Here is a 12,772-nt window from a genome sequence, read left to right on the forward strand (position 1 = left end):
TTTTGTTTCCTCTTTACAGATGAGGAGACTGAGGCTAGGTGAAATTCAATAACCATCTGTTTGTTTTTTAAGATTTTATTTATTTATTTATTTGTCAGAGAGAGAGAGAGAGAGAGAGCACAAGCAGGCAGAGTTGCAGGCAGAGGCAGAGAGAGCAAGGAGCCGGATATGGGACTCGATCCCAGGACCCTGGGATCATGACCTGAGTCAAAGGCAGCGGCTTAACCAACTGAGCCACCCAGGCGTCCTAGTAACCATTTCAGTTTTAACTTGATGGGAAACCATCTCAAATACCTACTTTCCTGGCTTGGGAAATGCAGCTGTTGGATATAATTGTGCTTTTATGTCTCGGTATCGAAAATACCTCAGTTATCGTGTAACAGAAACACGAATTGTACTGAGACTATCCGCAAACAAAGGAAGTTATTGGCAGGACCAAGTCCAGAGTTTTATTTGTTTTGTTTTATTTTGCCTTTGCTTTTAGTTCTGATTTTCTAGTGTCCAATTGAATTCTCAATCTAAAAATTTGATTAAAGAAGGAAAAAACCTTTTCCGATACTTGAAGAATCTGAGCGGTATCCACCTAATCGAGGTGAGTCAAATGTTGAATGAGGGCAAGATTACCCCTCACTTGGATAGAGGTGAGAGGTGGGTTCCAGGGCTGTTCCATGGATGTAAAGGGAAGAGGCGAGAATGTCTGCCCTTGAAATGTTTGAGAAACAGCAGTTTGTGCCAGAGAATACTTCCCTCCACATTTTACGGCTGCCGTTAACCACATTCACACCATCACCTACTAACCAGCAACATGAGACCAGAATCCTAGGATTTCTTCACAAAACTAGAAGGGAGGGCCTTGACTGATTGCTTAGCCAAAAATGGGCCATCAGAAGAGCTTGAAATAGTCACTGCCCCAGTTAAATAACCTAAGCTACCAGGTTTGCCAGCTTGAATTAATATTTGCTCCAATGTTTTAATTTATGACTACATCACATAGGTCATGTTTTTAAGTGTTCCTGTGAAAACCACGGCAGGGTTATATTATTGAACTGGTATAATCACAAAGTCTGTGCTTTTAAGGAGTGCATGTACTGTGATTAAGCTAAGTAAGAATTATATAATTTAGGACAAGAAATGATTTTTTTTTTGATAGACCATGGAAGTAAACGATGGACTTAGGTGAGGTTGAGAAGTTCCAGAAAATTCTGTTCCTGCTAGGTCTATCTTCCACTGAAAGTTCCATGTGTCTCCTTTTTGTGAAGGCTCTGGGTGTGACTGCTGAGAGAGAATTAAGACAAGAAAAAGGGAAAGAATTCCTGTTAGCTGAGCATCTTCTACCAGCTATGCACAGGAACAGTGAAGGTTCCATAAATCCTCACATGAACCAAAAGGGAGGTGCTGTCATCTTTCAGAGGTGAAGAAAATAAATTTCATAGTGAAGCTAAATAACTTGTAAGTTCACAGTGCTGTTAGGTAGTAGAAACAGGATTCAAACTCAGGTCTCTTTGTATCCTAAGGTTTATATACACTTATGTACTCTTTAGAGCTGTAGTTTAAATAATATATCAACTAGTATATCAACTAGCTTAGCTACCTAGCAAAATCCAGGAAAAATGGTCATGGACAAGGCAGATAAATTTTGGTCACTAAGGGATAAAAAGGATAGAGAGGAAGGGAGACAGTCATGGACTTGGTATTAAGTTTTCAACTACACTTAGAAAAAGCTATTACGGATTTCCCTCCTCAAAGGAAAATACTCTTATTTTTTCTGGAATGCCAATGCATGCCAATTCAACTTTGGCTCATATTACTATGAAAATACTATGGGTACACTACACAAGTGAACAAAACCCCATAGAAATAGAATAGATTAGCAACAGTTCTATACATTTTCCTATGTTTCTTTTCTTTTTTATACAAGTACATTTTCTTTCAAAATTATCTTTGTTGCAGGAACAAAGAATTGAATGGAACTATTGAAATAATTCTAGAAATTACAACGCTAGAAAAGATGCCCACAAACATGTTCTGTTCTCTAAAGTAAGAAGACCGTATAACATTTTATCAGTTTAATTACAAAGTCCATTTAAAAATAACTCCCTAGGGATCACAGAAGTTGAATCTTTACAGTGTACAATTATCTTTACCCAGTCAGCACATGAAATAACTACTCTGTTCCCAGTTCTCAGTTCAAAAAAATTTTTCAGTGTGGTAAGAGATAAATATAGCTTGTGAGCAAACATGGTTTGCTGCTCAATTGTTCAAAACTGTGTTCACACAAACAATTGTGGGGGTAATTATTAATGCTAAAAATATGTGAAGTTGCGGTGACTCTGCATTTGAAGTCTAGAATGTGTCATTTGTTTTATTCATGATAAACAGATCATTTAGTTGGAAAAATCCCATCTGCTTAGATATATCTCTTATTATTTATGAGAACCATGTTTAGGAATGCAGGCAGCACATGTGCATAATTAATCCTGAAGAGAATTAGACATTGTTTGATTCACAGCTGAATGCAATTAGCATTAGGAAGTTTACATATGTTGGCAATAACACAGATTAGCAACTAAAGTGCTTGTTAAAAAATTTAACCTGAGGCTGCTGGAGCAGACCTCTCTTAATGATGCTTTAAATGTTGTTGATGAAGTAATAATCAATTTTGTTTTATAAATAGTAAATCAAGAATTTAGGTCTAATTAGCAGTGCTACAGATCACTTCACTTACGTATCAGATGTACTTGTGATGTGTGCTATGAACTTTCTTGGAGTCTTGTGTGCAAACAGTTGTTCTGGAGAAGACGTGATCCCTTCTTGGAAAAAGAAATCATGCCCCAGCTAGAGAAGTGTGCGGTGTCCACCTTTTGGAAGGACTCCCCTAGCAATGTTGAGTGAGCCCCAGAGTTCTGGCTTTGCCGCTCAGCAGCTTTTAATTGCAGGAGAGAGAAACAATGCCCTCTCTTCTGCAAGCAGAGCCATTAGCCAGCTTTACAGACTGTGAAACGGAATCATCTAATGGGGAGGGAGGAGAGAATGGAAATGCCGAAAATGAGGCCGAAAGTAAAATTGAGCTGTAATTGTTTGCACTTCAACTTGGAGAAGTTCACCATTAATTAAAACATTTCTGCACCACTCACCACCAGACTGGCAAGAAGGAGGCAAGGCTACTCCAGAGGCAGCCCAGGAACCTGCAGGGAGAGCAAGGAAGCCTTTAGGGAGGGAGGGAGCATCTTCAGCACACAGATGCAAAGGGTCACAGGAGTGCAGGCGGACCGCGGTCACGTGACTGTTTCCGCAGGGCCACCCAAGGTGAGGATTTTGACTCTTCCTGCGCCTCCTTATAAATTTCTATTCTACATGTTCAGAATGAATTGGGATAGAGAACAATTTAGCTAGGAAACATTTGCCCTGTTCCATAGAGTGTATCACATTTTAACATCTCTGAAACGTGGGTGCCTCTCTCCAAGATGACCATCTTACAGTTAATTGGCAACAGTTTTTCTCTTTAGTACATAAAATAATGCTACTAGCACATTGGTTTCTTTTAAATGTAGTACTAAATGTCTCTTCTGTGCCAGACACTGTGCTAGGGATGAGGAATAAATGACATGTAATGTAATGCGAGAAGGATTATCATAAAGGTCTGTACAAAGAACATGTTTGCCATTGAAGTCAGGGCCCTGTGTGGGTGTGGCCCTGAAGTTTTGTAACAGGGTCTGGGACTTGCACCCACACCCATCATCACTATAGTTAACTTTTTCCCGGATGATAAGCGATGGCAGGGGACAAATGTAGAATGTAAGCTCTGTGCAGGCAGGGAAGTTTTCTGTTTGCTGCAGAGATCCTTGCTCTGAGAACACTGCGTGGCACATGCGGACACTCAGTAATTTCTCCTTGAGTGAGAACCAGGCCAGGGTTTGGCTTTGCCCTATGAGCAAAGATGTTTTTACATTTATAAATGGTTGAAAACAAAAATCAAAGGAAGATTGTTTTATGACATGCTAATGTTACCTAAAATTCAAGTTCCCAGTGTACATAAATCCAGTTTTCTTGGCACATATCCAGAGTCATTCATTCTTTCATATTTTTCTCCATAAGTCTTTTCTCATTACAGAGGCCCCATTGAGTAGTTGTAATGGGGTTCTTACGTGCACAAAACCTAAAGTATTTATTGTTTGGCCATTTACACAAAAATGTGCTGGCCCCCAGACAAGGCTGCTGTGGGAAGGATCAGCTGTGAGGAGCTTTGGCGGAGCCCAATTGTCCCGTGCCCTCACTCACGCCTTCCTGCCCCTCTTCTCAGCGGATTAGGAAACCTGAACATCATCACTGCTGACATGCTCTATGATGGGGAAGCCAAACCCCATCCTGAGCCCCCTCACATGCACACACGGCAGTTGTCCCTTGACCTTCATAAAATTAAATTAATTTTGGCTCTCCTGGTAGAAATGCATAAGCTGAATTGTATATATTAAAGCTTAATGATAATACCTCCTGGTACAGGATCAAATTTGGTACAACTTTAATCCATTTGGCTTCTATCCAAGAAGAGCCATTATAGGGAGAGAGTACCAGCTGAATTTCATTATCAAAATACTTTATGTGTTATGTGGTCCTGAGACGTAAATCTAGAGAGTGTTATGCTTTTAATTAAGGATTATCGGTTCTGAAGATCCTCTCCTCATTCGCATGTGCTACATGCTAAATGTTTTCACTTGTCCACTAGAGTGGACTACAAAGAATCACAAAGCACGACAAGCAGGCAGGAAGCCAACACAGGCTGAGGGTATCTGACATCAGGGCAGTGTTGTTAGTGTTCCCCTGGACGTGGGTATGGTCACTGATAGGACACAGAAAGCAGCCTTTGAAGAGGAGCAACCTGGGCACAGAGATAGAGAAAGCACATGTATCCATTCTAGTGTTCTGGGTTCTCCCCCTTTTACTCTCAACAGCACAACTTGCTAGAGACAGGAGTTCATTTCTTCTGGATGCAGAGACACAAATTATCCCATTATTATAGTCTTTGCAAACCTCTAAGCACCGTGAAAATGGATCCAGATCTGTCTCGCTCATGGCTCTAGGTACCCCCTGCACCTTGGCATAGTACGTAGCCAACACATCTTTCTTACTAAAGGAAGATGTCCTGGCCGGGTCGTAAGCGGGCTTTCTCTTAGATCTCTCCTTAGAGCATGCAGTTCTTTCTGTCTCTAGACCATCTGTTGATGTCATGGAGTCTTTCTGAATGTGGGATAGATGCAAGTGTGCAAGAGGAAGCCTCCTCTCAACAGAATAAATGGGAGGGGGAAGGGGACAATTGGTTAAAAAATAGTAAGACTTGAAGATGTTAGTCATTGTGTTATCTTGAAGGAGTAAATCCTAAGTCTAGGCAACAACTTCTGCAGTATCTCAGTGAGACTGAAAACAATGGCCCCACATTTCTTCCTTACCTATCTCCATGATTCATGTAGATTTTTACCAATTTAGGTCAAGATTTAGCAATTCCTAAAGGTTTATATTAAAAATAAAATAAGTTATTTGGGAGAATTATTACCCAGTAGCCACTAATTTATCATCTATTAATATTTTAGTATAAACCAGTAAGTTCAGCACTAAGAATATAGAGCTGAGGAATGCAACAGGATGGCAATGGGGCACCTGGGTGGCTCAGTGGCTTAAGCCTCTGCCTTCCGCTCAGGTCATGATCTCAGGGTCCTGAGATCGAGCCCCGCATCGGGCTCTCTGCTCAGCGGGGAGCCTGCTTCCTACTCTCTCTCTCTGCCTGATTCTCTGCCTACTTGTGATCTCTGTCAAATAAATAAAATCTTAAAAAAAAAAAAGAGAGAAACAGGATGGCAAAAAACTTTGAAGAGCTGGATCAAATATCAAAGTTCAGAATATAAGGAACTGTCTACAGGAGAGTTCTACAAAGTTGGGAAGCTTATGAGTCACTAAGAGACACCTATGAAAGAGATGCTAAAATTGGGAGGAAGATTGTTTGTTGCAGAGACTACTAGGCCTAGGCCCCCAGTGTACATTCCCCCCTCCTGCCTTTTAAATAAACTAACACACACACACACACACACACACACATACACACACACAGAGTTTTAGCAAGAAGCAAGGTAAACCATTAGATATTTTCTAACCTTCCTTATGGCTAGGCGTGTCCATGTGTCTAAATTCTGGACAAGGAGAAGTTAGAAGAGATAATATTTGCAATTTCTATATCATATCCTTAAAAGGAAGTTGCTTATTTTCCAGTATGTCTCTTTTCTCCTTCCTGTGTACAAGATTGAGAATGGTGCTAGCTATCTAGGGTGTTAGTCAGCTAAGGCCACCATAACAAAATACCACAGTATGGGTAGCTTACATCACAGATATAGATTTTCTTACCAGCTCTGCAAGTAGAAATCTGAGATCTAGGGGCCATGAGGCTTGGTTTCTGGTGAGGCCTCTCATGGCTTATAGATGGTGCCGTCTCACTGTGTTGTGTCTTCACGTGGCCTTCCCTTGGTGCACACGTGGAGAGGGACCTCTGCTATCTCTTCCTCCTTGTGTAAGGCCCCCAATCCTGTGGGATTAAGGCCCCACTCTTATGACCTCACTGAATCTTTATGACCTCTTTCTAGGCCCTACCTCCAAATACAGTCACATTTGGGATTAGAGCTTCAACATAGAAATTTTGGGAGGGACACAGTTCTATTCATAACAGCCGGTTTTAAGGACACCACCCCAGGCCACAGCAGAGCACAACAGTGGAAGAAACCAGTGGGTCTGGCTGACTCTTGACAGCAGGAGGTGTGAAACCTGCCTGCCTGCCCCTCTCAGGGCTGTTCTTCCTCAGCCGCTGGGTTCTGGATGTGTTTGTTATAGCAGCTGTATCCTAGTGGAGTGTGAAAGAGGAGAGCCAAAAGGAACTTTCTCTTCACAAATCTGCTTGGGGAACTACTCATAAAAGAAACCATACACACACACACACACACATACAGGGAGAGAGAGAGAGAGAGAGAGAATGAGAACAGGTCATCCATCCTCTTATCTGAATCTCTTTTTGAATGTGCTTTGACTCCATTTAATACTAATCTAATTACATCCCAATAGGCAAATGCTTAGAAATCAGAGTCTCATCTTTCATATAACGACTCTATCTAATCTGTGGCAGTGGAATTCATTTTGGTCCTACTTTGTGATAGATGTGAGGATACCAAAGGTATAAATTTAGATATTGGCTTAATTATATTTCTTGCCAAGTTCACATTGCCAAACTTAAAAGACAGTGCACATTTTTTAAAGTGCATACCTCTGTAAAAATAGAATTATTTGCCACGAAATTAAAGTACATTCTGTAAATGTCTTCTTTAGGATGCTGAGAAAACAGAGGAGTTCTTGGGTTTCTTTTAGGGACAGTAGAATGTTCTAAAAGTAGATCATGGTGACGGTTGTACACCTCTCTGAACTTAACAAAACCATTGATCTGTACACTTTAATGGGTGAATTCATGTAGCATTGAGTTGTATCTCAATCAAGCTGCTAAAAAAAAAAAAAAGTAGAAGTAGGAAGTATATGGCCAAACACATTGAGAAACCTTCCCTACTTTATCCACCCTAGGAAGAGTTATCAGTGCTGGAAGAGCAAACAAACAAAAAGCCATATAACTTTGCTTACCCAGGGTCTTCCTGAAATTATTTAACTCTGACTCACTGTATCGCGTAACATCTTGCAGCAGATATGGGTGCTCAGCCAAAATAATAGAGCACTCTGAACCCCTGCTTTCCTGGCTTATTTAAAAGTTTCACACACCATATCCAAGAAGCCCAAGGGGAGGGCGTCCAGGCCTGGCCCAGCAACTCAGCAAGGGCCATCGTGAGACTCGTATTGACTGGCACGCTCCATTGTCCTCATCCCACAGGCCTTCCTTTGTCATTTGACTTTGTGGTACAAGTACTTCCTTCCCTAGCTCTGCCCTCTGAGCATGAAGAAGGGAAGGACTGGACCCAAGTTTCCATTTATCTTTTCTGGTGCAGAAATCTGCCATGTGGCCTCTCCTGACTGCCCAAGATGGTGAGAAACCTCAAAGGAAGCTTTCCAGGGTGTACTCTGCAAGAGGAAAGGGGACAAGGAGATGGTTAATAGCTTTGGGCTTTCCACTGCAGCATTTACAAGTCCATCCCCTTGACTAGTCAACAGATATGTAATATATATTTCTAGGGAGATCCCATGTGGCTTGTTTATTGAGGGAAGTATTTAGTGATTGAGAAGGATCTTCTGTATCAGGTTTAAACATAGAATTAAAAACAGTGTGTCAAATTGTCACAGAATATTGGAACATTGATAGAGAATTATAATTGTGAAATTATAGGATTTTGGAGTTGGAAGAACATACACACGTGTGTGTGTGTGTGTGTGTGTGTGTGTGTATGTATGTTCTGCTACCTTCCACCCCCAGGCTCTTTTTAAGGAATGTGTGTACTCTTCCCTTCAGGTCTCAATTCCCAGGCCACGCTGGAGGTCCAGTTTCCATGTCATATCCAGCCTTCAGCACTAGGTCCTACATTTCTCCTTAAAGATCAGTAAGCTAAAAATGACACATTTGCCCTGAACCAACCTCAAGACAATCTCCCTCAGGGACAAATCTATTTATTATTAGAATAAGTAGTGGTTAGAACTGATCACCAAGTGTGACAATACAAATGCATATCCCCATGAGACAGCTTCTAATATATAAATGGACAGCTCAAGACACAGATCTATCATCCATCTTTTTGTGTATGTATACATGTATCTCATCCCTATATATGTGTGTGTGTGTGTGTGTATATATACTAATTAGTATATATATTATTATATATAATAATATATATTAGTAAGTTCTTACTATTTTAAAATAGTAATATTTTAAATATTAATATATGTTAGTATATATATTAGTACACTAATATATATTAGTAAGTTCTTACTATTTTAAAAATCCAGGCTAAGGGCACCTGGGTGGCTCAGTGGGTTAAGCCTCTGCCTTCAGCTCAGGTCATGATCTCAGAGTCCTGGATGGAGCCCCACATTGGGCTCCCTGCTCAGCGGGGAGCCTGCTTCCCCCTCTCTTTCTGCTTACCTCTCTGCCTACTTGTGATCTTGATCTCTCTCTGTGTCAAATAAATGAATAAAATTTAAAAAAAAAATCCAGGCTATATCCAGTGTTTCCTGGTTCTATAAGGTAGCCAAAATTCAAAACAAAAAATTGGATTGAATAAAGGAAAAAAAAGAAGGAAGGTCAAGGGGGAAAAGCTAAGTAAAAAAACCATATAGCCATAGTATTGTATTTGAGGGATAAACACGTGTAAGGGACACTTAGAAAGTCAAGTCATCCTTTGCTCTGCACACAGTTATTTTGTATGTTTTATGCTGGTGGAACCAAACAGCTCTGTGTTTGTGGAAAAGCAGTTACAGAAGGAGCCCTCTGGCCTGCATGGGAGCTAGACTGCATACCAGGGTCATGAGCATGCCCAGAGATTTTCCTACAAAAGTCACTGAATTAAATAAGCATTCTCAAGAAGATAAGACACACATAATGCTGGGGTCTCTGAACCTGCATAATCTGTGTTCTGCCTTCTGAGGGGTCCCTCACATAGTGGGTCCAACACACACACACACATGCACACACACATATCTTCTTTATTTGTTTCCTTGGTTTTTTTTTTTTCTTGTGTTACTATAAAATGGAGAGGAATATTAATTAAATACTTTTACCAGGCCAGCTGAATTCATTGGTCTCCTTTATCCTTTATTCTAAATTTGATACTTCTGAATAAGTGGAAGTCTCTATACCTTTGATGGGGGTGAGTCTTAGGGTCCTAAACAATGAGTTAGTTGAAGGGATTGTTCAGACCCATACCTTCTAAATCTGAGTACCCAGTTGGCCTTCCTTTGTAAGTTTATGAGAGTGTTGGTGAAAGACAGAGTTGGTGCATCTTACAAAGTTTCACAATTTCCACATTTTACTATAGGTCTAATTCCTTTTCTTCTGCTTTCTTTAGATGTAGAGAATAGCAGGTGATTATTTTACCATACTGTTCGTGAACTGTAGATACTGTTAGACCTTTCTCTTGGCTAAATAATCCAAGTTCCTTTCCTCGAATTTTCCTTTGTAGCTCCTATTTCTCAATGCTTTAACAACACAACTTTCCTTGAGGTCCTCAGTTGATACAAATGGTCATTTTCACTTTTTTTTTTCTCTGCATGATTACTTGAATACTATTTCTAAGAAAAAATTAATATAACTCTAAATGGTCTTACACTATGTACGTTACAGGGTCTAAAGAAATACACTCCCAAGATTCAAAAAGACTGGTGATTAATTTTGAAAATTTAGGCTGAACTAGGTAGCTCCAGAAAATGGGATAAAATAAAACATGTAAGTTTTATTTGTCAGAACAAAGAGATTTGCCGTGATAATTACAATTGGGCAAGTCTAATGTGAGGTCCCTGGGGTGGAAAAAGAAAAGACCCCTACAGCTTATATGGGATAATAGAAACAAGAACAATAAGCAGCATGGGATTTTATAGGGAGAAAAAGTCACTCAAAACACTAAAGTCCTCCTTTCTTTAACAAAATTACAAAATTAGTAGATGAAGGGAAAGTATTTAGTTTAATGCACCTGGTCAGCTATAAAGCTTTCAATAAAGTTTCACCTCAAAATGCAATTCAAATTATCTTATGAAAAAAGTATAACTTTGGAGACAAGTGAAACCTTTTACCTAATAAAGTGCTTACCAAAGATTTGAAGCCTAACATCAGGCAAGGAAATATGAAAACTGGGCTTGCATCAGTGTTCAGAGAACAAGGTGACACCTGCCACATACCTCCAGGCTAGTTCTTCCTTCTTGACGTTCTCCTCAAAGACCAGACCTTGAGTCTCTAAGGGGGAAAAAAAAAAGCACCGGAAATGTTACAAAGTCCAGCACATCAGGCACTTTAAAGGGTAAAGATAATGTGGGAGAGGCCAGGGAGATGTACATGATGCATGACAAGACACCCCAGTTCCCTTCCCCCGGCCGCCCATTGTATGGCGCCCACACCAGTCCTGCGCCCTCACAGCCCTCCCACCCACACCCCCCCAGGAGGTATACAGGACTCTCCTCTGCAGAAAATTAAGAACCCTGGTGGAAAAAAACATAGACTCTGACATTTAAAGTTCCCATCACATAAATATCCATGTCAAAATTTTTCCCACACAGCAAGAGATGTTATCCAGTTTTCCTTTTTCAATGTATAAACATGTCTCACTCCCAAATTTGAATGAACAGTCAAGAAAGACCAAATATTTGAGGGAAATATTAAAATACAGAGTGACACAAATAGAATAGAAAAAAACAGAGGCAACATAAAGCACAAAAGAAAACTTAAAACATTGTGTAAGTGACCATTATTATCCTGATCAATGAGAGAAGATAATGTACCTAAAAGAAACAGGTTGTAATAATAATAAAGACTAATCAGAAAGCAAAGAATAACACTTAGAATTTAAAATGTGATTACAGATAAAAAGAAAATTCTCAAAAGATATAAAAGATAGTATCAAGGAAGGAAGTTGCCCAGCGGGGGTTGGGGGTGGGGGAGAAGACAAACACTACAGAAGAGGAAGTAGAGAACTGAAAAGCTACAAAATCCAGAAATAAAGAACTAAGAAAACAGAGGCGACAAAATTATCAAAAATCAGTTCAGAAGCATTTCACAGAACGGAAAGTCATACGTCTCCACATGACAAGGGCCTACTGAAGGCCAAGCACAATGGAGAAGGATTCTCACCAAAGCAGATTGTTACGAACTTTCCGAAACAAAAGGGTGGATAAAGATTCTAAGAATTCCTGAAAGAGCAGAAGCAAATTGTGGAGAAATACGTAGGAGCAAGAAATTATATTCGAATTTTTAAGAGCAACCCTGAGTTCCAGAAGACTGTGGTTCAGTGCCTATAAAATTTCATTATAAAGTGATTTTAAAGTTATCAGTCATGTATGACAGTAGAATAAAGGAGTCACCAGATATTCAATATCTAAATTAAATGTGTTTCCTGTGCACTCTTTTTTAGGAAGATACTAGAAGATTTGCTTTAAAAATACAAGAGAAGAAGAAAAAAAAAAAAAAAAAGCACCACTAATGAAGATCCAGGAATCCAGGTTTCAAGAACTGGAGACTTTCAAAGGTAAGGACCACTATGTCGGCTCTACACACCTAGAAAGAATATCGAATAGAGCAAGAGACCGAGAACTGGTGTGGGGATGGGGAAACTGCTTAAAACTGTGTTTCAACATTAAAAAAAAAAATGTTAGGGATGGCTGGGTGGCTCAGTTAGTTGAGCATCTGCCTTCGGCTCAGGGGTCCTGCTCCTGGGGTCCTGGGATCAAGTCCCACAGTGGGCTCCTTGCTCAGCGGTGAGCCTGCTGTTCCCTCTGCCTGCCAATCCCCCGTTTGTGCTCTCTTGCTCACTCTCTTACTCTCTCCAAAAGAAAAAAAAGGTGTTAATAGCCCTTTGACATATTTTGGGGTATTTATTTTAATAGGTTAATTTTGAAAACTACTTCATAGGAAATATAAATAAAAAATAGAGAAAAACAAACAAGGAAATAATGAGAGAATATTAATTTCAGGGGGAGAAAAGCTTTATTAGGAAAGAATTCTTATCCCAGAGTGAAAACTATTTACATGACAATAAATAGTTTATATTTATATAAACACTATTACCTTAACCTTAACTCTATCTAGAGACTGGGGAGAGCAAGT

At 39.9% G+C, this 12,772-nt stretch overlaps 1 protein-coding gene and 1 pseudogene across 2 annotated transcripts in view; one reads left to right on the top strand and one right to left on the bottom strand.

The window, feature by feature from the left end:
- The window catches only part of LOC309844857 (uncharacterized protein), a 49,051-nt gene extending 42,498 nt beyond the window's left edge, over positions 1–6,553 (bottom strand). Inside the window, exon 1 of the mRNA XM_082692193.1 lies at positions 6,391–6,553. Coding sequence (XP_082548319.1) covers positions 6,391–6,427 — 37 coding nt within the window. The 5' untranslated portion in view covers positions 6,428–6,553. The remainder of the gene's footprint in view (positions 1–6,390) is intronic.
- Positions 1–12,772, top strand: part of LOC309844977 (hsc70-interacting protein pseudogene) — a 107,447-nt pseudogene that overhangs the window by 42,260 nt on the left and 52,415 nt on the right. The window lies entirely within an intron of this gene.

This window comes from Mustela nivalis (assembly GCF_964662115.1).
Source record: "Mustela nivalis genome assembly, chromosome: 12".
Taxonomy (NCBI): domain Eukaryota; kingdom Metazoa; phylum Chordata; class Mammalia; order Carnivora; family Mustelidae; genus Mustela; species Mustela nivalis.